Raw genomic sequence first — 27,407 nt, 5'->3', positions numbered from 1 at the left:
CGGAACCACAAAATGCAAAAAAAAGTCAGAGTATCTTCGCCTGACTAGTTAAAAATAGCTTTTAATTGAGCTAAGGTCCTGGGAAACCCATTAGATATCTTATGTATAAGTGATACGCTTTCTCTTCCAGCTATCATATGGTCCAGTCTGTGTTTGAAATAGATCCTCACCAGGAAAGATGATTCCATTATCATGTATTTGTGGTGTAGTCAAATATTATGAAACTCACCGCGACCAGATTGCGGCGAAATCTTGATAATCGTAACACCTCCAGAATCATGCCCAATGGCAATAGTTTTATTATTAGAGGCCCAACAGCTCGCTCGACGGCTATCAGGAAGCCATACCACTTTTTCGCCCTGATAATAGAGCCACTCGCCATATACTACCAATCGGGTTTGCACGTCATTCGTCCGTTCATCATTCCCTTCGGATACCATGACTCCGTTCAAATCAACTTGTGGAGTCCCAAATTCGAATACAGGGACGTCATGAACCCTGTTAACATGATCACGACTGAAGTGAGCTTTTGCATCAGGAGCCCAGAAATAAAAATCCGCTATATCTGTATTGACTAAACGAAAGGCCTTAATCAGCCACTTTGGTTGGTCAGGATGAGGGAATAGCGTATAGGTAGCTAAGTACTCGCTGTTGAAGGAAAAGTTGATCGAGCGAATGTGCGGGTCGTACTGGAAATCGCTTATGATATTCCTCAATGTACCGGTAGTGAGATCCCAAACGTTGATGTCTTGAAGGTCAACCAGACATGCTACAAGCTGATCATCTGATGAAAAAGCGATACAACGAACTTCGCCAAAAGCATCAATGCTAGATTGTTGCATCTCTGTGTTGATATTCCATAACTTGATGACTGTAGGGGAAGAACTGAAAGCCAATAGCGTATTGGATGGTGAGAAGGTCAAAATATTACCGTGGTATATATCCCCTAGATTTTGAATTATGCTTTCGCTGGTAACCATCCAGATGAGGACTCTTCGACACACAGTGGCTAGAAGCTGACCATCAGGAGAAAAGACGACCGATTTGACCTGAGAAGCATGTGGTTGTCGACTTTTTTGTGATACATCAGTAGCATCCCAGAGCCTGATAGGTTCGAGTCCGCCAATAGATGCCAGGGTTTTATTGTCTCTATAAAAGAGAACATCACGCCTTGCCCGGGATTTATCCCCTAAAATTTGGATCGAACGGTTTTCGCTGAGATCCCAAACAACAATAGACCCCTGCCTCTTAAACAATAACGCCAGCCGTTGCCCTTCTGGTGAGAAAGATATACCGAAAACTGATCCTAGACGATTCGTTATGTGCTGCCGTTGGACGCCTGTGGCAACATCCCAAATAATTATGGTGCCATCTCTGTCACCGGACGCTATTAATCGACCATCTGTAGAAAACGTTATACATGAAACGAACATGGCATGGCCCGCCAGTCTACATTGCCAGCTACAAGTGGCGAGATTCCATAACTCAATTTCTGTTTGATAACAACCAAAAGCTGCCAATAGTAAGCCGGTAGGCGATAGTGCGACATGGGCATCTTCCGAGAGGCGTCTCGTAAGCAAGTGCCGTTGAATGCCTGTAGCATGATCCCAAGTCAAAAAGTCCCAAGACTTGGATGGTGACGCAAGTACTTGACCGCCATCAGTGAAGACCAGAGAGGTGACCCGGCCCACATCCTCATCGAAGGTGCTATGCAAGGTACCTTTGGTAGAATCACATATTTGTAATTTTCCTGAGCCACCTAAACAGACTGCGAGCAATTTATCGTCTGAAGAGAAGGCGATGGCTTGGATCCAGGGGATCCGGTCGGATTCACCAGCCCTCCACCCGGTTATTAAGTTGCCTGTGATAGTGTCCCAGAACCGCATAGTCATATTTGAAAACCCGGCCGCAAGTACGCAGCCAGTAGAGGAAATTGCCGAGCAGACGGGGTCGAAAGAGTTCTGGAGCTCTCCCAATTCTGCACCCCAGTAACTATCAACATTTTATGTCATCGATAAGAAATCTGGCAATTCTCTGCTAAATTGTCGTTTAACCGCAGACACTGCAGGGGCAAATATCAATCCCGAAACGTAAAGCTGGAGAGGTCTCTTCTTTATCATTCTTTCGTTTCTAAGAACGTATCGTATAGCGTCAAGAAGGAATTCCGAAACTTGATCGTCGCCATTATCCTGGTCCATTGGTAAATAATTAGGCAGCGCTAGCCACTATAGTGCCTCGCAAAAGACAACATACCTGTATAAACAACTGCAAATATGTTAACGCCTTAATGAGTTCTGGTACGCATTTCAAGATGGCCATTGCCTCCACCCAATGCAGTAAGTGGATTTCCAGAAAAGATTGGGAATCTTCTACTGGGCCTTGACCTTGGACCAAGTGCTCAACCCAGTAACGGCACGAGTACTCCAACGGCTGTGATAAATGTTGGCTAACGGTTTCATCAGGTATATTATTGGAGCTAACGGCGTAGTTTGGTAGATTGCAGAGGTTCTTCTTTAAATGAGTGCGCATGATGTTGAGACACTGTATAGCTAACTTTTGGTTTGTTGCTTTCTTATCTATCCAGATCGCCGTTTTCGCTGGAGTTTTATGATCTAATAAGAAGTCACGAAATGACAGATGGAAGAGTCTTATCGGCTTATTTTCGTCTTTCGGGACATTCAACACTGAGTGTAGGGAATTCAGCCTGGAGTTGATTGCCTTAGTTGGAATACCCATGAGCACTGAGAGCTTGGTAATTGATAAAGGACTCTCGAGAAGCATAACCGCACTAACAACCTCCCTGACATCTTCAATGAACTGGTCTTTCCGTCCGTCAGTGTCGCTGTACTTCGTACATATTCGGTTCAGCACTGGAAGGTATATCGCGTCCAGTTTAGAGTCTTCGGCCTCATGCTTCAGATAATCTTCCAAGCACTTCCGAGGGTCCATGTCATGGTCTTCAAAAACACGACACATGGTAGCGGCAAAGATAAATAAAGGAATGGAAATTGTGGTAAGAGTGTGAATGTTTGTCTCACCAGGCCATTCTTCTGGTAGCATCCTGGATTCGCGAATTTCAGCAAGCCTGGATTTTAGGAAAAATTGAATGTCATATTCAATATCGTCTTTAGGGATCTGATGAAGAATGAGATCCTGATAATCGTTCTCTTCCATTTTTTTAAATCCAAGTCGAATAGGTAGTTCTGGCCGGCTGGTGATGAATACTCGGAAGTGTACAGAACTGCTTGCTTGTAGCTGTGGAATCAGATCAAGTATGACTTTAATATCTTTGTCATTATCGCACTCATCCAAGGCATCAACCACCACCACCAAAAATGAAGGCTGGTTGTTAGCAGCCTTCAAACTGGATATTGGTTCTAAAATAAGCCTTTTAAACTGCTCCTTAAGTGATTTAGTCGATATTTGAGATTCAGAATCGATGACCTTTCTTAGATGATCGGCCATTCCAGGAACCCTAGTTTGGAGTTGTGAAGCGATGGTCGAGAAAAAACGCGTAGCGTTTCCGCGGTCCGCTTCACCCTTTTTAAAAAAGAACGAAGCGCCTAATAAATCTTTTCCTCGAAGAGTTTTCGCTATTGTTCTGGATATCGTAGATTTTCCGGTACCTGCCATTCCATTTAACCAGAATATGCATTTTCTCGATAATGATGTGGCCCACTCATCAATATCATGGAGAATCTTGGTCCGAGTTCCTTGAAGGCATTCATTCTCGTGCTGGTCCGCGTATGAACCATACTCTGCACCCTCGGCAATTGACAGTTTTGCAAGGTCAAGTTTATGGGCGATTTTATCGGTGTTGAAAGTAAGCTCGCTCATTTGGTCGGTCAAACCTACAGAGTGTGGTTAGATTGGCGCTCACCTTAGTGTACGAGCAGAACTTACTGAGTAAAATATCATTTGCTGTTTTCCTCGCCTGCACTTGTTCAGGAATAAGTCGGCGTATAAGATCTCGCGCGTATGCCGCCGCCATCATGGATTGCGTATCCTTGCCATTTACTGTTATTGTGAGTGTCGGCATAGTCGCATATCCCACGAATGATGAGACATGGGAAATGATTCATCAATCCCGCTGCTCCCGTTTCAAAGCATAAGACACCATTTTCTGTTGCGAGTTTGTCACGAATTATCGCATTTTCCATACGTTGATTGGCGGAGGCAATTAATCCATAATGAATAGTAGGATCGTCGTCGTTCTCATCTCGCGGACGTCGTGATATATAGTTGGAAGGATCGTCGTCACATGCCTCGCAGGCTTCCCATTGTCTAGATATGTGTGTAAAGGTGGATTTATATAGTATATCGCCAGTCTGTGGACGACTGTATGTCTTTTTGAGTCGTGGTTTTCTTTGGAGGGCGTTGTTGACCTCTTCAGTAAGCGTATGGCCATCCATTTCGTAGGAAGCCTTAAGCCCGGCTACTGCTGTTCGTAGCAACCTTGGAGGCTGATCCAAGAAGCCAGTTTCAACAAAAGCTTGGTTCTGCATAGTTTTACCAAAATCGTATTGAAAGACTCCCCCTTTGCCGTCTCCAGGTGTACTGACAACTACATCGCCGAGTCTTATATCGTGATGGCTTGTTGGAGCACCTCCTCCGGTGCCTACCATTAATCCAAAGCGGATGTTGGGAAAGCTCCGTAATAGATTGATCGCAGCGCCAGCAGCAGCAGCTATTCCATGTTCGCCGTCGGGTAGACAAGCAATTGTGACGTAATGGTTGGAGATCTTGCCGAGCTCATAGTTGTTGGAGTCGTTTGGATCCAGCTCTTTCGGGCAGTCATGCCTTTCGTCCAACAATGCCAACGCTGCGACGAGTTCGGTGTGGATAGCACAAATCCATCCAACTGTGTACAAGTCCCGATCCGCCATGGCTATTGCAGAGTTGCAACATATAGACTGAAAACGTGGTAGGATCATAATGAGACGGCAAGAAATATCTAGAATGAGGGGATGCGGACAAATGTTCATCCCAGCTGCCGTATGCGAACCATTGCCTTTTTCTGGCCCAATGATAGAGTGCCAATCCAGTTGGGCTTTTTGGGCACCGGTGGGGGCGATGCATGGTGAGCGGCTGTGTGAATGTTTTGATTTGATCGAGTAGGTGTAAAAATTCTTTATGCCGCCAGAGGAGCAGCTCCTTTAATACGCAGAAATATTACAATGTGCNCAGCTCCCAACACCAACTGCAGTGCTGAACTGGATGTAAAAAAAAAAAAAAAAAAAAAAAAAGGCATCACATCCGACGAGGAATATTCTTACCTATCCCGAAACAAGTATTGAAATCGTGAAGATGTCTAGTTTCCAAAATGGGTAACCGTTTCGTCGAGAGGCGCTGCTTATTGGAATCGGTTAAGCCACTGTGGAGTGCGGACATATTAAGTCCTGAGATGCCGGGTAAGTCTTCGAGGTGAAACTCTCTCGTACGCCATGTTCAATGCCTGGTAATCCAATAGAACATTGTATCAAACTGTGGAAGAATATGACAAATTGAAAGCATTTATAAACATCTGTATTATACTGTGGAGTCATGTCAGCTTGTTAGTATACAGCTTGGGTTGAGTTTATGAAGGGATGATTTCTATAAGTGTGCAAGTTTGCTTAAGTCACAATCCGTACCTACTGCTTCGCAATCTTCAAAGATTTGACTCAAGTTTACATCTCAACACAACACATTAAGAGAATACTGTATCACGAAAATGCACTCGTTTTATAAAAATCTTGTACTCTTGACCTTGTCTGGCCTTTTGCCATTAATCAACGGCAACCCGGTTCAGCAACATGATGACCGTCGCCTACCCTGGGAGCGCACCAAGTCAACCGGCTTTGGGACTTTGACGACGACATCATCCAACAATGGCACAATTCTACGCGTCCTCATGGACAACCCTCCCACAAATCTCTACAACTACAGACTCATCACCGATCTTTGCGACTTGCTTTCCTCTGTTGTGCCTGAAAACATCACTGTTTCTGCTCCTCCGCCCAAGGTCATGCTAGCGCTGACCCTGACTTTTGGATGGGTCACTATGATGGAGCCCTTTTCGGTACCAACCCTCCGTTCAATGAGTCTTACACAGAGGAGCTCTTTACAAAGAATCGGGCCATTGTCGGCATGCTGAAATCTCTTCCGACCATTCTTATCGCTGATATCAACGGACAAGCCACCGGTTCAGGCAATGAGTTTCTTGTACAATGCGACATGGCCTTTTCAGGCCCCAACACCATTCTAGGAGCTCCCGAAGTTGCAGTTGGCGGAGTCCACGGGAATGGTGGAATTCAACATCTTGTGCGATTAATCGGAATACAGCGAACCGCAGAATACATGCTTACTTCCAGTGGAATCGATGCCCTGACTGCTGCGGAGATTGGGTGGGTCAACAGAATGTATAGGTCAGAAGTCAAGCTTCGCAGAGCTGTAGATGAGATTGCCGGTAGAATCGCTCTGTTTCCAGCTGCAGGCCTCAACGGAACAAAAGCCATGATTCGGGAATTTTCTGCGCCGCCTTCAACTGTTGAAGCCGACATTGCAACCATTTTCAGATTGGAGGCGGGTGAAAAGGCTCCCGATGCAGAGTATCTACGCATCAGCAAGAATCAGAGCCGCCAGTTTGAGCTCGGTGTACCAGACAACATGGTCGAGATCTGGGAGTAGCCAATGCTATCGTTTCATATTGGCCAACTGAGAAGATCGAGATGCAGGTACCAGGTTGAATGTAATGTTAGGTAGTATTTATCTTCGTTTTTCACTCAAAGAAAAAAAGCATAATACTTCTAATTGTAACTATATGCATAAGACGTCTAAATACACCGATATGACAAACAAAAAACCACAGGCCCTGATAAAGCATGTAAAGTCTGTCGCACAGAGTGTCCAATCAAGAGCGGGGTGATCATGATTGGTCATATAATCCCAAGGGTAGAGTAGTATTACTGCACCCTAATCGATGTTAGGCTGATCATATTCGGCACATCGGCATCCCTTTTACTCTGAGTTTCAGTGAGTTATCAAAAGACCCTGTGGAGGAGTGGCACTTTTGCTCTCTCTTTCTCTTTTGGAACAGCAATTGCCCGTTTCTTGAGTGGCTACGTCTCCACACAGGATAAGCTGGTAACAGTTGATCGGTCGCGTGCTTGTGGCCAACAACTCAAGAACTTGAGTTCCAGATGTAATAAACTATAGCAAGTTGGAAAAAGACAAGTTGTTTCTAGTTGATAATGAGATAGATATATAAACGGCCTTTATAGAATAAATCTCATTGCTGAGACTTGTATTTTGGTTTTGCATATCTTGGTTTTCCAGTTGACTTCTTTTGTGCTATCTTCTCAACACGGGCAGTCTATCCGTTATCTAGCATTGCTACACTCCATTTTCCACGGGTAATCGGCCGCCTTAAGCCCCAGTTATTGCCGGATCAGCGATTCATTCCAGAACCCAGCGAATGAAGATTAAGCAATCGGACTTTAGATGCCGGCAGAGTTGAAAAAAAGGACCCTCTTCGTATAATTCGTATTTAGTCCCTGCACCCCTCCTACCATTTCAGGCAATCAGTCCTGGCCATCGGAACTTTTGCTACCCCACATATTAACTCGTGCTTTGATACTGCGTGTAGTTTGTGTAAGTCGTTTAAAGTCACAATGATTCCCAAGAAATGGCTTCTTTCTTCAGAGATGCTTTGGGAGTTTGCATGGTTCCATCTTCTCTCACGTCTATTGTGAAAGGTTGATTGGCCAGGGACCAATCCTTGCAAGTATGGCCAGCGAACAGGATCACATCACTCCTGATAGCAGGCGTCCGGAGCAGGACGAAGCAAATCGGGAAAAGAAGGAGACTCAAGGTACAAGCGATGAAAAGAAGACTGGATTGAACTCAGATATTGAGAGAACCATTAGCATCATCGATGATGAAAATGATGGCGACTACGACGTCAGGAAAGAGAATCGCTTCGGCGAGGTTACCGTCATCGACAATGCAAAGGACCTGATTACTCACGTTCTACACGTCGACGACAACCCAAATGATACCCCGTGGACATTTCGCGCGATTGTTATTGGTAAGTTCCATTATCAAGTTCTCATCTAATTGCCTGATATCTGAATCGTAGTTAACAACGCTGCTTACCTTTAGGCCTCATCCTGTGCATATTCTCATCTGTGCTGCAGGAGATTTTCTACTTCAAGCCTCAAGTCATCTACGTTTCGGTTGTCTTTCTCACTGTGATTGCATACATCCTCGCACTGCCGTTCCAACTCATCCCACGCCCAGAGGGCAATGGCATCATATCCCGGATATGCCGTTTCCTCAACCCGGCCGAGTTCAACTCCAAAGAACACGCTTTCATGGTAATCATGGGATCAGCGGGCTCAACATCTGCGGTAGCGACGCAAATCCTTGCAGCCCAGCGACTCTACTACGGATCGAACCCAAATCAAGGTGCCGCCATCTTTCTTGTCATCGCCTCACAGTTTCTGGCATATGGCATAGCGGGACTCCTTCGAACAGTGCTTGTGCAGCCTGCCAAGATGCTTTGGCCAATTAATATCCCCGTCAACACGCTGCTAGAGACTTTACATCGTGATAAAGCCGAGACAAAGCAACGCCTGAAGTATTTCTCTTACGTCTTTAGTGGCGCCTTCTTCTGGGAGATTATCCCGTTGTGGATTGCGCCCATTTTCCAGGGCATCTCGATCCCATGTCTGGCACGACAGGATAGCTTGGTATTTACCAACCTATTTGGAGGAGCGCAGAATAACGAGGGTCTCGGTTTTCTCGGCCTCTGCTTCGATTGGAACTACATTGCTGGACTGAATTCGCCTCTCTGGTTTCCTCTATATACACTAGTCAACAGCTTTGTCGGATACCTGATATGTATCGTCCTATTCATGGGCATTTACTATGGAAACGTGTGGCAGTCTGCGGACTTCCCTTTCCTATCTCAGCTACTATACGACAGCTCATCCAACGGGACCAATTTTGTCGAGTACAATCTCACGGCTGTTCTAAACAGCGATAACACCATCAACAGCACTCTTGTTGCCAATCAAGGGTTCCCTCATCTCTCTGGAACATACGTCGTGTATCTCCTCACGACAAATCTCGGCATCACGGCTGCAATCGTTCATATGCTCTTGTGGAATTACGACGATATTAAGAATGGCTGGGCATTCTTGCACCCATCCAAACTCAAGAAGCTTGCCAAGCCATCAACATATGCCTTCTGGAAGAAGAGCGAAGACGATGATGCAGAGGTTCGACGACAACTTGTTCTAGCAGACGAAGAGATGGACCCTCACTACAAGTTGATGATGCAAAATGGATATGCCGAAGTGCCAAATTGGTGGTACGGAATCGTTCTCATCTTGTCCTTCGTCATCGGTATCGCCACACTATACGCAATCAAGTCCACGCTGCCTTGGTGGGGATTCATTGTGTCGAATATCTTTGCCGCACTCTTCATCCTCTTCTTTGGCGCTCAGATGGGACTGACTGGGTTCCAATTCAACCAACAGCCTGTTATTCAGATGCTGGGCGGTTATCTGTTGCCAGGAAAGCCATTGGCCAACATGTACTTCACCGTGTTCGGTTTCAACGGTATTCAGCAAGGCCAGTGGCTGCTTCGAGATCTGAAGTTGGCTCAACTGGCACATTTGCCGCCCAAGGCCACCTTCTTTGCTCAGATGCTTGGTACCGTGATTGGCGCCATCATGGATTACGTGATGATGGTCAGCATTGTAGACAACCAGACAGAGACGCTGCTGTCGATTGATGGAACCAACATCTGGTCAGGACAAAATGTTCAAGGATACAACACTCTCGCTGTGGCTTGGTCTCTGGCCAAGGACATGTTCTCAGTTGGTAACCGTTACCAATGGGTCACGTTGGCTTATCTTCTCGGCTTCGCGGCGCCCATACCGTTCTGGCTGGCATGGAAGCTGACGAAGCGCGAGGTGTTTCGCGATGTGAATACTTCTATAATAATTTGGTACGCTGGTGTGCTTTGCGTCGGCGTCAACTCGTCACTGCTCATGTTCTTTGGCTTCGGAATCTTTGCTCAATTCTACCTCCGTCGCTACCATCCTGGCCTCTTCATCAAGTATAACTACTTGATCTCCGCCGCAATGGACGGTGGCACGCAGGTCATGGTCTTTATCCTCAGTTTCGCTGTTCTGGGGGCCAGTGGCAAATCTTACAACTTTCCCACTTATGCTCTCAACAATGGTGGTACAAACAACAACAAGAACATTGACTACTGCATGTTTAACGTTGCCAGTGGCGCTTAATCGTGCTGCTATGTATGAGTTTGTCAACAGGGTTAAGTTGTCAGGTAGAGAGATACGCATTAATAAAATGTTGCCAGTTGTACATAAGCCTTTCTATTGGTATCGCTGGCTAAAGAAGCCATCATGTTAAGTGTAAGTGTAAAGTAATTCTAGTGGTATCAGATATGTATCTATTCGCAACGGCCTTGACTGTGTGAATGTGACGACAAACGGCGACAAACTTTAATGTATGAGGAATCGGGTACTAAGTAGTTGATCTATGTGATAGTGAAGTGGTGGATTGAGCAAATGGATGCTCCTCTGGAGATATTTCCGATCCCTGTAGCTCATAGATATCCCCATTTTTGTAAGGTCGCCATGGACGGTACCGCCGACCTTCCTGGCCTGAGTCTTCGGCCAAATTCGCATAGCGTTCTGCAAATGACAATGTTCGCGGCCTTGACCGGGCGTCTTGTTGAGTTTCTGATGATGAGGCTGTTGCGGATAATGAAGCCAACTGTGATGTTGTATTGGTGGGTGGTGTTGGTGGGAGTGAAAATAAATGCGACCGACTCGTAGAAGGCTCCGGGCTCTGCGGATTGAATGTCCCGATAGAGCTTACAGACAAAGTAGATGGCTGAGAGGTAAGAGAGTATCTTGTCAACGGAGTGGAATCAACAGTCCCTCCGTTTGTCGAGGATGGTGAAAATGATGGTATGGAGGACTTATGCATCGAGTCGCTTGACTGTGCTCGAGTGTGTTGAGGGTGAATCTTAGTCGATAAGTCAAAGCTTAGATCCAACTCATCGCCAAATAAGAGAGATAATCCGGAGTGATCGGCCTGATTCAAGACAACCCGGCTGTTGCGCTGGTTGCCATCTTCGAGTGTCTGCCCACTTAGCGTCCGGAGAGTTGATGCTTGTTCAGATGCTAATAGACTGGTGATTGGTTGCTGATGAGGAATGATGTTTGGAATAACAGGCTCCGGTAGGTCACAATATTCCTGATTGATCAGAAGATTGGGCATGCTTGCCCTTGCATTGACTTGAACAGCAGGCAGCGGTGGCGGTGCTGCTGGTGATGCAGGAGGTAAATCTCGAGAACCTATACCATGTCAGAACTTGATACACACTGTACCTGGCCAGACTACCCAAGTACCTGATACATCGCCCATAAAGTCTTCTAGAAGCTCCAGGTTATTAAATAGTGTCTTGTCATCTGAGCCAAGAATCTCAATCTCCTTGGCTTCCTCTGCCTTGGTTTGTGTGGTGATGATGGTTAGACTTCTGAGGAAGCTAATCTCTGCTAGAATTGTTGCATTGTGCTGGCTCATGGTAGGTCCCATGGCCTGAAATTCTTGAGAGTCTCGATGCGCCCATGCTATCTGAGATTGAAGTGTCTTTTTACCAGAATGAAGCTCTGGTCGATATTTTTCCACAATACGAGAAGCGTCGAGTAGTCCATTGTGTACTTTTTCGATGATGGAGTTGAGACGCTCAAGTATCTGTGGTTGTTTCTCAAGCAAACGAAGATGATCGTTGCGGAGCCTAATGAGCTCCTGTAAGTCTTGGTTACACGTGCGTACAAGCTCAAGACTGCGTCGCATGTCATTGGAAATGTTTTCGCCATCAATCGCCACACTGACAGCGCGATACGTTGAACGAATGGAAGAGAAGACTTTGATCATCTTTCCCAACAAAGAGAATAGTCGTCGAAAAATCTGCGTCCAAGAGAGAACTGCGGGGAACAGCCGAGCCAAAGACAAAGGATCCAACAGGAAATCCTGTGACACAATAAGGAACGGAGAATAAAGTTGCCCGTGCATTGGCCAGTCATGCAGCGAACGAGCTATTCCTTCTTGACATGATCGGCCAACTCTTCTATCAGCTTTCGGAGAAAAGGAACGCCAGAAATATGTTCACAGGGGTTTCTAGGCAGTCAAACCGTCGCTTCTGACCCGTCGCTATGGATGATCCCCAGACATTGAAACGCTTGATCTTGCTTCTATCTTCATTCTACGAGCAAAGCAAGTTTCAAGGAGCACTTGCTTGTGCTCTTCTGGAAAAGGGCAAATCTCCGAGCTACACAAAATGACCCTTTACATTCCGAATGCGTTCCATATTTCCGCTCGCGCATATGCATGTTGGTTCGACGTTCTACAGTTGGCGAGGCCACCAATGAGGCCACAGCTGCATCCCCTGTAGATATGCGTCTATCCGAGTTAATTTGTGCATACGAGCAACTCGAGCCGCCCCCAATCGGCGATAAGACGGGTTGAAGGGGATCTTTGCAAACAGATGCGGCTGGGAAGCTGGGGTTGGTAATTTCCCTTGTGATTCGGCATTGCGGATGTGATTCCAGCGGGCCAGTTCCCCGACGGTTTGTTCATTAGCGACGGCGATCACGAGCTTCCACGCTGATGGGTCATTTCAGATTCGCGATTCGCGTGTTAATGCTAATGTTATTAAAGATATCTAAATAGGATAGTATTGGGGTACCAAGAGACTCGGCAATCCCGAAGACTCTTGTGGATCCCCAGATCAGAGAGTTGCCTCAACCGGGGCTGCGACTCTTCGTGGAGGCCGAAGAGGATTTCCATCACGGTCACTACACTTTTCTAAGCCAGGGCAGATAACTACTACATTTGCATCGGCCACTATAGTCCCGGACTCTTCAAAAATAAACTTCCAATCCACCGGGTGAGAGAACAGCACGTAGCCAAGCTTTGCGCATTCGATCACAACCTCTTGAAGGTGGCTTGCCTGCTGACTGTTCTGTCCTGGAATAACAAAGGCGTTCAAGAAATTGTTGAGAGAGTTGGTAACTAATTGAGCTTGAGGTGCAATTGTAAAGGCGTCCGCTTGCAAGGAGGTTCGCTGGCTGCGATTTTGATGGAGGAGGAAAGCGGACAGTCGACGCCATGTCTGAAGGGCTTGGGAGAATGCTATACACTTCATTAGTCTTTTTCTTGCGTTAAACTCTTAAAGATTACATACCTAGATTGTTGTTACCGCCATATTCAGCTCCGGGAATAGACTGCAGCAGCCCAGCAGCAGGCCCGGGAAGCATTGACAAGTTGCTACGAGTGTGAAAGTCGATACTTGCAAAAATGACATTCGAGATAACGTGGCGCAGGCCAATTTGACGAGAATAGCTGTTGGTACATAAAGTAGCAATTGCCTCCGCAGTCAATCCCAAGCCACTTGATCCTAATCCAAGATTTTGGAGCGATTGCGACAATGATCCGACACTGACGTCCACTGGCTGAAGAGTGTAGTAGTCTTCCACATGTTGGCGGATGAGCTCGCTCAAAGCTTGTAACTCGCTGACAATTTCTTGGCCAGGAGCTCCATCAAGGAGAAATTGGCCCAGCCGGATACCAGCAACAGATCCAATACCGTCGATGTTCTCAGTCGATGGAGGCTCTTTGGACTCAACAAGAATGGGTGCGTGACTTATGTCGGTGACTCCTTTGCCCTTTCGACGGCGGAACAGTAGAAGGGCGGCGAGAAGGCCAATGATGAGACCAGCGGCAGCACATCCGACTGCGATTCCAGCGGTGGCGCCTGTAGAGAGGGATGCATGCTGATGAAGAGGCAAAGCCGTTTGGGAAGATGCAGGAAGAGAGCTGGTAACGCTGGAATCTGGGTTGGAGACAGCAGTAGAAGTTTTCTTCACACTGGTAGAAGTATCAGAAGGAAGGCCCGTTGTGCCATCTGGTTTGGTTGGGGTGGGACTTGAAGAAGTCGTATCAGTAGATCGAGTCGTAGTTGTAGTAGTAGAAGATGGTGATGTGGTAGTAGTGGTGGTGGTGGAGGCGGTGGTTGTTGTTGTTGTCTGCTTCGAAGTGGTCGTTGTGGGGCAAGGTATCCAAGTCTCAGCTCCATTCAGAGTCGTCTTGCAGTTTAACGGAGGCTGAGTAGCCATTGTGGAATATCAGTGTGAAGAGAGAGTTTCAGATTGTATTGCGGAGGAGCGGCCACCTAGGCGAAGAAGAGCTATATGAAAGTCTGAGAGATGGATAACGGCGCCCAGAATCACTAGCCATGTGTTGATTCTCCATGTATCTCGTATTTGAATGCCATGCATTAAACCAGAACAGATTCTTTATCAGAGAGAACCCCTATACCACGGATTTAACGCCCTGAGCCGCCGCGGATACTATCATCAACAAACACAACGAGAGAGCGATCTACAAGCTAGTCGCGGATCAACGGCCGACTAAGATTTGCGGTTTGCGGAGGCGGTTTGCTCACATCATTTGCGCTAAACTGCCACGTTTCTCCAAGCTTGCAGGGTTCTTTGCCAGGATTAAAATCCTTTCCCACCGCACTGGGAGAGATCAGCTGAGGATTGCTGTTTGCTTGGAGGCCAATGCATCGCTGAACAAGGGTGACTGAAACAGAGCACAACCAACAGCGTAACACTGCAGCTGCACTCGTCGCTCCTCGTAATTTTGCTCTTAAAAGATGAATTGCAACTATCGAGCTATTGACGGGCACTCCGATGGGTGTACATTCTACTTTAGCTTGGAGATAATAGCTTGGGGGACTGGCAATGAGTGCTCAGACGAGAGTTGCATCGAACCAAGCTCTCGGGAATGATGTCAAGATGGCCGAGAAACCAGACATTATCGTGTCAATTGACTTGGGCACCACGTATACAGGTAAAACAGCTCTTATGACTATGTTGGAGATGTATGACTGACGATGGCATTGAGGTGTTGCATGGATGACCCCAAAGACACCAATCCAGGTCGTCAATGATTGGCCTGGCAGCGGTGATCGAGGAGAGCGCAAAGTTCCAACAACTCTGATATACAATGGAGACGGCACTTTGTCATCTTGGGGCTACTTATGCGATGATGACGATGAAACTTTGCCAGGCAAGACCCGGCGAGACTTTTTTAAAATCTTCATTGATGAAGAAACACTCGTCGCAGCTCAGCAACGCGGGTTCTCCAATGTCCCAAAGAGTCCAAGACAAGCCCAAATGTTTGCAACAGAATATCTGCACCAGGTATATCTCCATGTGAAAGAGACTATTGAGACGCAGACTGGCAAACGGCTCTTTGGTGGCTGGGCAGACATGGCTGTGACGTTTCTATTCAGCGTGCCCACAACCTGGACACGAATGGAGATTATAAACATCTTCAAAGGCATCATACGAGATGCAGGCTTTGGTGTAGAAGGGCCCAGGCACATGGCTCAGGTCGATCTCACCGAGGCTGAAGCTGCTGCTGTTGCAACGCTCAAGACAAGCCCAGTGGCATTTCACCGCGGCAGCTTGTTTTTGACGGTTGACGCAGGAGGAGGAACAACAGATTTGGCGCTGATGCGAGTAACGTCAAGCGATCCCAATTTTCCTCAGATGGCACAGATATCTGCCGTCAAGGGAGTGGGCATTGGGTCGACGCTGATTGACAGAGCATTTGTTCGACTGATCATGGAGAGATTGGCCCGGTATCCCGATATGCGGCCCCAGCTTCCTAGTGATTTCGCTGTTCGGTTGTCGAAGAGTCATCATTTCAAGATTCTGAAACACAAGTTTGGTGAAAGAGTTTATATGCAGCCTGTATTCAAGCTTCAATTGGAAGGCGTATCGCATGAGTTTAGTCATGCTGGACTCGGCGTGGAAAATGGCAGGATGTTATTTACAATGTTGGTACTCTGGCACCTGTTGTCCGTGGTGCTTGTAATTGGACTGACAAAGAGTAGGGCCGAGATTCAGTCTCTGTTCGACGTTCAGATTGATGGCATCATGAAACGAATAACGGAACAGCTAAATTGGTTGAGCGAACATGGACACACAGAGCAAGTGGTAAGTGTTCCAATTTCGTATAGAGACTGTAAGAGCTTTTAAATACTAATTACTAATTTGTAGGACTACATGATTTTGTCCGGTGGACTCGGCAGTTCCGCCTACGTCCGCGATAAAATACAACAGCAGCTCATCACTTACCCGCACATGAACGCCATGAGAGTCGCAGTGGTGCCCTGTCACGACCCGCAGCTTGTCGTCGTGAGAGGCCTTCTTCTTGATCACCAACAGAGGATGGATACAGGAAACGTTCCGGTTTTGGCGGCGCGAATTGCTCGCTCCAGCTACGGCATTATCGTGAGAGAGATGTATTCACCCGCGTCACATTTCGATGAAGATGTCGTACAGGATCAGTGGAATCCCAAAAAGAAATGGGCTGTGAATCAGATTCAGTGGATTATCAAAAAGGTAAGCAAACATCATGAATTCCTCTTCATATTTCTACTTTTATTGAGACTTGTCAAAGGGAGATGTTATCGACCCAAATATCCCTCTAGTAAAATCGTTCGAGTACCGTCTTGGACCCGACGACACGACAAGATGCTGGAACGCAGATATAGTAGTTTCTCAGAACGAACCGTCGTTTCTACCAAAGAGTTTAAAACACGGTGCGTTTTTTTTATCACGCCTTTTTTTGTTCATGCCCATCTCAAAGAAACAGTCGCTGACAGAGCCACTGGACAACAGCTGGTGTGACCAAACTGTGCATAGTAAAGAGCAACTTGGAGGGCATTGAACAGCATCAGCTTTTGCTCAAACAGAAAAGAGGCATATGGTTCCGGAAAGGATACAAATTTTACATCTGCAGATTTGACCTCCGCGTCATAGTTGCACCCGCGGATTTGAGATTTGAACTCTGGTTTGACGGGCAAAAGTTCTCTGGGAACCATGAGCCTGTGACACCGCAATGGGCCGAGGCAGGCCTCAAGGTTAACCAAGAGTGAAGGCTTAGAAATACGTAATGTTAATTAGACGCTGTCCAATATACCTTTGCTTTACACGATCAATCAGATCTTTTTCATGAAGAGAGTTTTTTAGACGCGAGTATCATAAGAAGGCAAATTCACCATTTGGATAATCTACCTGCTATAATGATTCAGCTCCTCTTTGCATTTACTTGCATTCCAGCAAACACCCAATCATTTCTATAATTGGCCGACATGTGAATATGGCTTCTTGCATTGTGTATCTTTAGTTCATGCTCCTTGTTCATAAGTCTTGTCACACACCTGTTTTTTCGGTTGACATAGTCCTGATGGTTTCACTCAAACATCTTCCCTCACGCTAGCAACGACAGTATGAAGGTGCAGCAGCAATTTGGTCGAGTTAACGCGTGGCGCCGATCTAGCATGTCACCCGGCAGTCGCTTGTCAAAGTTCATCGCGCTACCGAATCAGAAACATTGAAACAAGCATTTTTAGACACACTAAAAGACACTTGCATCAAAGCTGGGCGTCCAAGTGTGTTCAGCCAGCCGTTGGCGGCAGCCACTTTCTACTAACTACTACCTTGGCATCTACCGGATTGATGTGCAACGCATCGAAGTCAAGGTTATAATTAAAGTAAATACTCAAAATGCATAGCGCCTTCATTCCTGTCAACTCGATGCCTCACAGTCGATCCCCCCTGATGTCCATTTCAGCCCTTGCCATTTACGTAATTGCTGAAGTTATGCATTTTATGTATCGAGTGTCGATATGATGAATCTAGTGTCAGGATGAGGCTGAAGAAGCCATGTTTAAAACAACAGATGACAGTGTTGTCGAGGTCAATTGCCTTAATGAGGATTGGGTACCAAGTAAGTGACCTACCCTGGATCTCATTAAAAATGTTTAAGCTTGAGCACTGGTGCTTATAGCTGAAGCCAGAACGTTTGAATATGTTGAAAAGCTTCAAGATACCCATGAAGAACATGAGGATACTGATGGGAGGAATAGCAGATGGGCAGATACTGTAACGGTTGATCTGGAATTGGAGTTAAGGGTTAGAGATACTGCAATCTCTGATAACTTGATCCCTTCATTGACTCTCGTTCACATCAGCTAAATATTCCTCTTATATGCCGGTGTGAGCAGCTTAACAGATGGCTGTAGCGACCATATAGATAGGTAAGACGAATTCCGTAAATACTGTGCCTATTTTTTGCGAAAGGTTCGCTTGGAAGAGTAATATGGCCATGGCAAAGTAGAGGAGAAGTATACAAAGCCTTCATTCCAATCAAGACGATCAAAAGCTATTGTCGACATTGCAGGGCTGTTCAGCTCTTGGAATTGGCGTAACCGAAGAGTTTATGTGCCACTCTTTGAGCTTGAAGCTCGTAATCCATGTCGCGATGCGGCTGAAGAAGCCACACTTAACAGAGGGTGTCTCATATCCTCACAAATGGCTTCGGCACGAAACGTATAGTACGTCTATATTGATCAAACTGTTTGGTCAAGAGCCCGGGCAATGGTAGAAGTTAGTGTCAATGTTCAAGTATAAAAGAAGGCAATACTTCCTATTGATCCCAAAAATGGTCCAATAACAAATCATCAACCCAGTGTCGTGAATAAATGATTCAAAGAGTAATCAAACTCAGACCCTATACTTCAGTCATAGCCGCTCACGCCAGATCCTTCACCATGTCTTGTCCCTGCTTCATCGTTCCACCCCACCTCCTCCGCGCAATCTCAGAGTCATCTCAAAATCCCGAAGAGGTCCGCAAAGCAGCTGCACAATCTCTCGTCGCTCATACAGAAGTAAGAACCGCCAGACAAGAACACATAGCAAACCTCACACAGCCTCGTGGGGCAAAGAAAGGAGGAGGCGCGGTCCAAACTTCGCCCTTCATTCCCGAGCATCTCCTAAAGCAACTGGCAACTTCGGATTCAGTTGACGAGGAGACTCGCTCTCGTGCTAAGAAAGACTTGGGTCACCTCCAAGAAATCTTGAGTAAAATCCCTGCCGTCCAGGAAGGTAGAATAGCTCCCCATATTGTATGACCCGCATGATGAGATCTAGGCTAAATAAATCTAGCGCTTGCCGCTCGCGAGAGAGCTCGTAGAGAATCTGCAGGGGCAATATCCCGTGCCGTGTATGACGCAAGACATTCATCGAGCACTTTCAAGCTTCCCGGCAAGGCAGAACGTGCCGAAGGAGAACCTGCAGTTGAAGATGAGGACGTCAATGAGGCCTATGACAACGTGGGTCATGTTCTCAAGTTCTACAAGGAGTTTTTCAACTGGAATTCAATCGACAATAAGAATATGAAAGTTGTCAGCACCGTCCATTTTGGTGATCACTTCGAAAACGCCTGTGAGTACTTTTCTGTCTCCAATTGCTCAGTGCAATCTCAGTAGCTAAATGTCATGTCCAGTCTGGTTTCCATACAAGCAGCAAATGGTGTTTGGCGATGGTAACACGTTTTTACGCAACTTTACTGGATGCATTGATGTGATTGGGCACGAGTTGACTCACGCCGTCACAGACTACACAAGCCCTCTTAACTATAACGGACAGTCCGGTGCTCTTAATGAGCATGTCTCAGATGTCTTTGGTATCATGGTGAAGCAGAGAGTCGAGAACGAAACGGCAGAGACGGCAGACTGGCTCATTGGCGAATATTGTCTCTTGCCTGGTGTCAAAGGAGTCGCTCTGCGAAGCATGAAGAATCCGGGGTCGGCATATGATGACCCACGATTCGTAAGTTCGATAACAGCTATGCATTACTTGGGTTTTGAACTGCACAACTAACACAAGTAAAGAACAAAGATCCCCAGGTGGATAACTTTTCTAAATTCGAGGTCATAGACAACGACGATGGCGGCGTCCACATCTACTCTGGCATACCCAACAAGGCATTCTTCCTGGTTGCTACGGCATTCAAGGGCTTCTCGTGGGAGAAGGCGGGCAAAATCTGGTGGCAGACCATGATTTGCGGCAAGGTACCGGTTAATTGCACGTTTCGACAGTTTGCCGACGTTACTGTTGAGTGTGCAGAAGAGTTGTTTGGTGAAGAAGCTGCGAAGACGGTGCGCGATGCCTGGACCCAGGTCGGCGTTACTCGAGGCATCTGAGATGTGTACATACTAAAATTGAATCAGTCGGATTTATGGGGCTTCGTGAATGTGCGTCTATCCATAGTCAAATATCAGAGTCTCAAACTGTCCAGTGAACTCTCAACTTTACGCAGAACAAATGAACATGTGGGAATGTGACCAGCGCAGCGTCCTAAACAAAAAGAGTAAGCGAGCGACGGCTTGATATTGGTGCACAATGCGCTCGTGATGTTAGTACAAGGAAGGCTTGTCCTTCACCGCATCATCATTTTGTAACAGTACAGGGCTGCATCTCCTTTCTTTGTCAAGCTGCGGGAACTTATCTTGTCTCCTGGGATTCCGTGACCCTGCATGTTTTCTCCACGTTTACTTCGGCAGCCACCGCCGAGAGCCGACAGAGTCAACTCGAGATTCAGGCCGAACTCTGGGAATGGCTGTCAGAACTGGGTGCTGATGTTCTCACGATGGGTTTCGGAGAAAGAGCCGCCGGTTTAAATTTGTATCTCTAGCGGGAACACATACCGAGCGAATGGAACAGAAGGGGAGGTTGATCTGTAGCAAATAATTGGCCTTCTACGTATTGCTATTAGCACAAATATCCTTTGTCAATGGCTGTGCATGGATTTCGCACGGCACTGGTAGGTAGATGATCACCCACAATTAATCCTTGCTTGCTCCCTACTACCGGCATGAAATGTCCGCATCAATGCCTGACGTAGAAGTGATGCATAAACGCGGAGAAAGAAGGCAAATTGTGCGCTCTGGATCATATTTCAACAATGTCAGAAGTGCAATCATATTTTAAACGGCTCACTTAGCTGACCTTTTGAGACAAAACAAGAGTTAGCGGCCGCAGTTTGTCCAATTACCTCAGCTCATAGTCCTTGACTTTGATGTTAAGGCTGACGAGCTTGCCAGTGCAAACTTAAAGTCTCCAGTTATTGAGTCGTTGGATTGAGAAGTCCCATTTAAATCTGACATGAAATGACGATGATTTCCACTTACCAAAAGTCCAGAACTCTGCTTTTGTTCTGTAGTCTGAGTACAAATGACCGTCATTGTCATCCCTTTCCCAAGGATGCTCCACATTGATGCAACAAGCTCAGTGCCTGCTGACAACTGTGAGAACATTTAAAGGCACATCAACGGACTCCATTTTCTGTTCTCTGAGTCTTCTCTCAACTTGCTATTCGAGGTCAGCATTTCCATTCACACTAATATTGGTCACTCACAGTTTCGACAATGGAGTCATCTGGCGCAGACAAAGGTTTCTTCCAGCGACCTCCCTCTTTGCTGAATCAATTCTACGAGGATGCCACTTATCAACGGTGTTTCAAATGTGAGAGATGAGGAGCTCGTGTTCCAAGGAAACAATTAATGACTCATACACATTCTTGAATAGTATTTCTGCCAGCCGAATTGAGGGAGCAAGTTAAACCAGAAGTGGCAAAACTTGGTCAAGAGGTGTTGGCCGACAGAATATTCGCCTGGATCACAGATGTAGAGCGAAACAAGCCATATCTCAAAGGCTCTGGCCGGAATGCATTTGGACAATGGCAGGGAAAGCTCATCATGACGGAAGGATGCGCCAGCTGCAGGAATTTGGCTTTGCGAAAGGGTAAGTTGATCCTTCTTATTAGTACCGAGTCGCATCGTTAACATTTCGCCTTCCGGCTGGGTGGTTACAGTTTTGTCGCCGATGCCTATGACACTCCGTATGGGCCTTTTGCGCGAAATAGACAATTTCTCCGCTTGTTTCTTTGGGAAGGATCATCTGCAAACGTTACATGTCCCACCGCGATGCAAGATGGCGCAGCTAGGATGCTACAGGTGCATCTGACCACTCCCAGTCTGGCATCCAAACTATCAGAGACAGAAAAGAGAGTGTTTGAGAATGCGTTCCGCCATCTGACGACTCGAGATCCCAAATTTTCATGGACCAGCGGGCAATGGATGACTGAAAGACCTGGTGGAAGCGACGTATCATTGACTGAGACGATAGCTGTCTATCAGCCAAACGAGACCGAGGCGATGGCATTCAAAGAAGAGGGTATTCCCCTAGGCCCATGGAGTATCAACGGATTCAAGTGGTTTTCGGCCGCCACTGATTCCGATATGACGATTCTGCTGGCAAGAACTCCAGCTGGCAAACTCTCAACTTTTCTTGCGCCACTGAGAAAGCACGATCCTGCAGCTCTAAGTGAATCTGGAAATCCCGACCCAAACGGCCAGTGCTTAAATGGCGTGCGAATTCAGCGCCTTAAGAATAAGCTCGGGACCCAATCTCTTCCCACAGGAGAGCTCGTCTTGGAAGACATGCGTGGGTGGATTATTGGGGAGGAAAACCGCGGCATTCAGGAAATTTCCGTCCTGCTGCACTTGACGCGGATACACTCCACCAGCCAAGCGGTCGGATACTTGGGCCGTGGCCTAGCAGTCGCGCGAGCCTTTGCAAGAGTCAGGGAAGTCGGGACCGGTAGAGGCGCTAGAATGAGACTGACGGACAGCTCACTGCATATGAAGACGTTGGCACGTATGACTGCCGAGTACAGACGGATAATGCTTCTGCACATGTTTACCGTCTATGTCCATGGGCTGTCTGAACATCCGACGGAAATGGGCGCGGAGACGCTCAAGGCACTGACGCCTCCACCAAAGGATCTCTTGCCGCTTCTGAGGGTCCTCTCCACACTAACAAAAGCATACGTCTGTAACTCAGCCCTGAGATTGCTGTATTCCTGTATGGAATCGATCGGTGGCGTGGGCTATCTGTTGAATGAGGAACAAGAGTATCTCAATATTGCCCGTCTCTATAGAGACGCTGCTGTGCTACCCATCTGGGAGGGTACAACCGATTTGCTGAGCACTGACTTTATTAGGGCACTCAAGCGTCCTGAAACCGGAGTGCAGTCAATGGATGCTTTGGACCGCTTTATCAAACAGGCATTTTCTTTGAATGGCAATGCTTCTCATCACCAAGAAGTGGTGAAGAGATGGGAGGGTGAGAGAAACCTCATCACCAAGGAATCTCAAAGTGATCTTGTCGGCAAGGGCAGAGACATTATGTGGTCTGTAACGGAAGTTTTGATGGCAGCTTTGCTGCACGTCGACGCCAACAACGACGGGGATGTGGCCGAGCGAGAAATTCTGCAACGGTATTTGGAGGACAGATTCTCGGCAAAGGAGAGAGTCGGCGTATCCACAAAGGAAGAACTGGAAAAGGACTTTACCATTGTGTATGGCGAAGAGAGATCAAAGACGAGCTCCAATCTGTAAGCGACAGAGTGTGCTGCATCAAATGGAAAATGCCGCCGCGAATATGATTAGGTGAACATCGAACACAATCGACAAAGTAACGTCAAGTTCTGATCAGTTGTTCGACGTAGGATATCCGACTTATCACCGTGATTATGAATCCAACCAGTGTTCTTCTGCATTTCCCAGCCAAATTTGTAATTGAAGCCAGGGCAATCCGTGATTGATGTCATTTGATGAAGCTCCGAGATTTCTGCTCCAAGAAATGGCCCGGGAAGAGCCTCCATCTGGTGGGATGCCGCTAGAACCATTCTGGTCAACAGTACCCCAGCTTGTGGCTTCTCGCTAACGGATGCTAAGCATTAGCTTCATGAGGCGGTTTAGCGTCTTGAGCTGCCGATGTCATGGCCGAGTGCCGACGTGATGGACGATGGAGAGATATAAAGCAGAGCATCAGTCACCAAATGAACAAAATGGTCAGACAAGCAAACAGCCACAAGTCGAACAGATTGTCCAAGACTCACATACAATCGCAATGGCTTCTCAGATGAAAATTGAACGCATGATCCACGAAGAGGGCTCTGGCGTAAACTTTGGAGCTCACATCTCCAATGTGGATTTGGAAAGCGCATCAGGTAAGAAGGAATTTGAACAGCAATGAGGATAGTGACTCACATCTTTCGCATCCAGACACCGACATTACTATTCTTGCAGAGGCCTTCTACAAGTACCAGGTCCTGGTGCTGAAGAACCAGCAGATTTTGTCACCACGAGCCCAGTACGAATTCACCGAACGTCTCAACTCGGCTGCTTCAATGGGCCACGGCAATAAGCACAACCCCAAGAGATTCCTCTTGAGCCCGGACCTCAACACTGTTCCCCATCAACCACAGGTACAGATCATCGGCAACGGCTTCGTGCCCGAGCACCAAGGTGCGAAAAATCTCAGACTGCAATATCCACATCATCGCTCGTCGCACCCCACCACCATTGCTGACGAAGACGACGTGGAATTCACTCGCTTCTACCGCTGGCACATCGATGCCGCTCTGTACGACGATGCGCCTCCTGTTGCCACGACTATTCTGGCCGTCACGCTGCCCAAGAGACGCATGCAGACGGTGCGCTACGACGACGGCACAGGGGACGAACTGTCAGTTCCACTCGGTACAATTGCGTTTGCTAGTGGAGAGACGACTTACGACTTGCTGTCATAAGAGGACAAGGCATTTGTCCGATCAACGAGGGTCGAGTATGCTGCTCATCCGTACATCTGGATGGGTCGAGCCAAGTCGCATCCCACAGGTCTGGGCCTCATCTCTGAGGGCAAAGAGCTGGACGACGAACAACTGCCGCCTGTCGATCCAACCTCGATCCAGATCCTCCCCATGTGCTGGCGAAACCCCGTCACGAACCGTCTTGCGCTTCAGGTCCACGCAGCTGTTGCACGGCGGCTGCATCTTGCGAACGGTGAAGTGATTGATGACTTGGAACGAGTTCGTGACATCTTGTATCGGCTGCAGAGACCTGGAATTGCACCACAGTTAGTGTATGCGCATGACTGGGAAGAGGGGGACTTTGTGATTTTCCACAATCGGGGCCTTCAGCACTCGATTGTCGGATCGCTGGCGGAAGATGAAGTCAGAATAATGAGGCAATGTATTATCGCGGGGACTGAGATGCCTGAGGGGCCAGAGGAAGTTGTGTTGTAGCGATGTACCTACGCAGTTATGTAAGCCTCGCTTGTGATAGCGACATATCGATAAACAGATTAGACATGGCGACATTGAACTGATCATTCAGGTAATAGATTGTTGCTTTGTCTGCTACCTATTAAGACAATCCACATCATGATTGACGGGCGCGTGGCTCATCGATTGATTTGATAGCGTGGGATTCGGAGACAAAGGCGGGGCTACCTGAGAAAATCTACGATTGCATTGCCCTCATGTACGGCTGTCTGCATTAGGCCCACAAGGCTTTTCTCAAGGTAAACAACTACCTACCTATGTAAAACTATTTCATTGGGCCAGCCTCAATGATATATATATATTCAGTGACTACGCCTTGTTAATATCAATATATCCACGTGATGGACGCATCGTTGACTTGTGTTGACTGTTGTTGGTTTGGACACTTAACATCACAGGCAGCAGGATCACAGCCACATCCTGACCTGTATTTAAGAAAGACCACAGCCTTCAGCGGAGCCTGCTTGGTTTCGCCCTCTCCTGTTTCATATGTTCCTACAATTCAGTTTCTTTTCTTAAAAAAATAAAAAAAAATAAAAAATGCCATCGACGGGTATTTGTTTAGATGTCGCCATCGATCATCGCATCCGGCAGCTGCTTAAGCCAAGACCTAATACAAAGGTGAATTCTTTATACAGCAACCACGTGGAAAAGCTTCAAGAATTGCGTCCATTCGTCCATAGGAGGCGCGATGCTTCTCATGAGTTGCTAGTCACAGAAGAGCTCGCGAAACCTCTTACCCAAGGTGGAATTGCCGTGGCTTTACTGCGGCCGGCCAATTATCATCCATTCTCAAGCGGTGTTGATGTCGTTGTTGAAAAGTCTCCCACCCTGCGAGCGCTACGGGATGTATTTGCGCTCATCGGCCTAGACTTGGTTCAGCACATCACAATTCTAGACTCTCTTCCGTTTTTGCGGAAAATGGATCAATATTCTTTGTTCGGAGACGACGAAGAATATACGAGAGCTCTCAATGAGCATCATGAAGTGTTTCTGGACGCGGTGGTGGCCAAGCGCCCGGATGTCGTACTTTGCATGTGGCAGACCCGAGACGAACTTCAATGCAATTGGTCTGGGCGTGCTCTTGGGAGCATAGGTGTTGGTGAGGTGTTCGATGATGAAAAGACAACTCTATGTGATCGCCATGGAAATCTGATCGAAACAAAAAGAGTCAATGCCTTTCACCCGAGCCACTGTATGAATTATGTTTGTGAGTATAGTCAGCTCAGACAGTTGCTTATCCTTGAAATTGCACACGCATGGCATTTAATGGATTCAAGCTGGCAGGAAGAGCCCTGGATGACAGGGCTAAGGAATAGCTGGAAGAAAAAGAAGATTCATCCAGAAGGTAATTCTCGTAATCCCCACAGATTGGATCTGGACAGGCCAATGCTGACGTGAAGTGTTTCTAGGTTTCAAGACACCGTACGCCTGCCTATCTTTACATGAGTTATCCATTCACCTAGTACGATCACTGATTATGTTGGTAGATTGAATGAGTTATATGCCGAAGCTGTGACCGAGATACAAAACCTACTCCCAGAGCTAAAATCAGGTCACGAGAGCTCTGAGAAGCTGTACGATAAGCTGACCAAGGCCAATTGGACACAGCACATTAATGATGCATCTCTCTGTCTCAGGGCAGCTTCTAAAAAGCTCAAAAAACTATCTCGCAACAAAGACAACGTCGAGTTTCATCACACAATTAGCCCCCAGGGAGACATGGTCAGTCGGACCATGGGGCTTGTTATGGACCTCGCTATGAAGCTCGCGAGTCCGGGAGTAATGATGAAGCCAAGGATGTTCCAAGGCAGTGGCTTCTTTTCCGAAAGCTTTTTAGAATATCTCCGCCATGAAAAGACTCAAAAAAGACAATGTTGGTTTCGAAGCTCTGCTCTCAAAAGAGGTTTGGTCGATTTCCTACTGGAGCTTAACGACGCCTTCTCTGACGCAGATGCCGGAGGCCCAATTCGACTACAAATGTCCCTTGGAAAAGCTTCCGACGCATTTTTAACATTGGCGAACAAAATGGAGGGATTGCTGAGCACTTTGGCTGGGTATCCGGAACAAGAGCAGCCACTTGAAGACGAGGCCGAACAAGAGGTCAACCCAGACCCAGATGTGGCCAGCGCCGAATTGATCCAGCGACTTCGAGATTTGGGAATTTTGCACTAAACAAAGCGAGCTACCCATATACTGTATACAACCTTTTTTTAAATGTCAATTTTTGTTTAACACATGGATTACGATGCGCATTTGTTGCGATTCCA

At 47.0% G+C, this 27,407-nt stretch overlaps 10 protein-coding genes across 10 annotated transcripts; 7 read left to right on the top strand and 3 right to left on the bottom strand.

Moving 5' to 3' along the window:
* Positions 1–209: 209 nt before the first annotated feature.
* M431DRAFT_476586 (hypothetical protein) lies at positions 210–5,391 on the bottom strand (the record flags this gene model as incomplete). Its single annotated transcript, XM_024915478.1, has 6 exons — positions 210–1,992; positions 2,062–2,189; positions 2,254–3,851; positions 4,163–4,913; positions 5,006–5,088; positions 5,277–5,391. 6 exons carry the CDS (start codon positions 5,389–5,391, stop codon positions 210–212), a joined length of 4,458 nt encoding a protein of 1,485 aa, XP_024779721.1.
* A 642-nt stretch (positions 5,392–6,033) lies between these two features.
* Positions 6,034–6,669, top strand: M431DRAFT_155 (hypothetical protein; the record flags this gene model as incomplete). The annotated part of the gene is made up of 1 exon (XM_024912919.1): positions 6,034–6,669. The coding sequence occupies one exon, from the start codon at positions 6,034–6,036 to the stop codon at positions 6,667–6,669; it is 636 nt and encodes a 211-aa protein (XP_024779720.1).
* Positions 6,670–7,617: 948 nt separating this feature from the next.
* On the top strand, positions 7,618–10,469 carry M431DRAFT_536643 (hypothetical protein). Its single transcript, XM_024921003.1, has 3 exons — positions 7,618–7,852; positions 7,889–8,068; positions 8,143–10,469. Exons 1-3 carry the CDS (start codon positions 7,768–7,770, stop codon positions 10,293–10,295), a joined length of 2,418 nt encoding a protein of 805 aa, XP_024779719.1. The 5' UTR covers positions 7,618–7,767; the 3' UTR covers positions 10,296–10,469.
* A 70-nt stretch (positions 10,470–10,539) lies between these two features.
* M431DRAFT_153 (hypothetical protein) lies at positions 10,540–11,961 on the bottom strand (the record flags this gene model as incomplete). The annotated part of the gene is made up of 2 exons (XM_024912865.1): positions 10,540–11,378; positions 11,433–11,961. The coding sequence occupies 2 exons, from the start codon at positions 11,959–11,961 to the stop codon at positions 10,540–10,542; spliced, it is 1,368 nt and encodes a 455-aa protein (XP_024779718.1).
* A 756-nt stretch (positions 11,962–12,717) lies between these two features.
* M431DRAFT_103190 (hypothetical protein) lies at positions 12,718–14,255 on the bottom strand. Its single transcript, XM_024911505.1, has 2 exons — positions 13,271–14,255; positions 12,718–13,218 (listed from the first exon to the last, which is right to left on the bottom strand). The coding sequence occupies exons 1-2, from the start codon at positions 14,199–14,201 to the stop codon at positions 12,815–12,817; spliced, it is 1,335 nt and encodes a 444-aa protein (XP_024779717.1). The 5' UTR covers positions 14,202–14,255; the 3' UTR covers positions 12,718–12,814.
* A 630-nt stretch (positions 14,256–14,885) lies between these two features.
* M431DRAFT_151 (hypothetical protein) lies at positions 14,886–17,038 on the top strand (the record flags this gene model as incomplete). The annotated part of the gene is made up of 6 exons (XM_024912829.1): positions 14,886–14,940; positions 14,995–15,934; positions 15,992–16,094; positions 16,158–16,502; positions 16,561–16,702; positions 16,782–17,038. 6 exons carry the CDS (start codon positions 14,886–14,888, stop codon positions 17,036–17,038), a joined length of 1,842 nt encoding a protein of 613 aa, XP_024779716.1.
* Positions 17,039–18,715: 1,677 nt separating this feature from the next.
* On the top strand, positions 18,716–20,370 carry M431DRAFT_536623 (hypothetical protein; the record flags this gene model as incomplete). Its single annotated transcript, XM_024921002.1, has 4 exons — positions 18,716–19,069; positions 19,127–19,388; positions 19,450–19,775; positions 19,838–20,370. 4 exons carry the CDS (start codon positions 18,716–18,718, stop codon positions 20,147–20,149), a joined length of 1,254 nt encoding a protein of 417 aa, XP_024779715.1. The 3' UTR covers positions 20,150–20,370.
* Positions 20,371–21,373: 1,003 nt separating this feature from the next.
* M431DRAFT_70876 (hypothetical protein) lies at positions 21,374–23,407 on the top strand (the record flags this gene model as incomplete). Its single annotated transcript, XM_024921832.1, has 3 exons — positions 21,374–21,470; positions 21,534–21,753; positions 21,820–23,407. 3 exons carry the CDS (start codon positions 21,374–21,376, stop codon positions 23,405–23,407), a joined length of 1,905 nt encoding a protein of 634 aa, XP_024779714.1.
* A 514-nt stretch (positions 23,408–23,921) lies between these two features.
* On the top strand, positions 23,922–25,098 carry M431DRAFT_488808 (hypothetical protein; the record flags this gene model as incomplete). The annotated part of the gene is made up of 3 exons (XM_024916608.1): positions 23,922–24,021; positions 24,077–24,571; positions 24,605–25,098. The coding sequence occupies 3 exons, from the start codon at positions 23,922–23,924 to the stop codon at positions 25,096–25,098; spliced, it is 1,089 nt and encodes a 362-aa protein (XP_024779713.1).
* Positions 25,099–25,677: 579 nt separating this feature from the next.
* On the top strand, positions 25,678–27,345 carry M431DRAFT_130395 (hypothetical protein; the record flags this gene model as incomplete). Its single annotated transcript, XM_024912449.1, has 3 exons — positions 25,678–26,485; positions 26,550–26,562; positions 26,628–27,345. The coding sequence occupies 3 exons, from the start codon at positions 25,678–25,680 to the stop codon at positions 27,310–27,312; spliced, it is 1,506 nt and encodes a 501-aa protein (XP_024779712.1). The 3' UTR covers positions 27,313–27,345.
* Positions 27,346–27,407: the final 62 nt, after the last annotated feature.

Source organism: Trichoderma harzianum (assembly GCF_003025095.1).
Source record: "Trichoderma harzianum CBS 226.95 unplaced genomic scaffold M431scaffold_1, whole genome shotgun sequence".
Lineage (NCBI taxonomy): Eukaryota > Fungi > Ascomycota > Sordariomycetes > Hypocreales > Hypocreaceae > Trichoderma > Trichoderma harzianum.
This window is presented reverse-complemented; position numbering and strand designations above follow the sequence as displayed.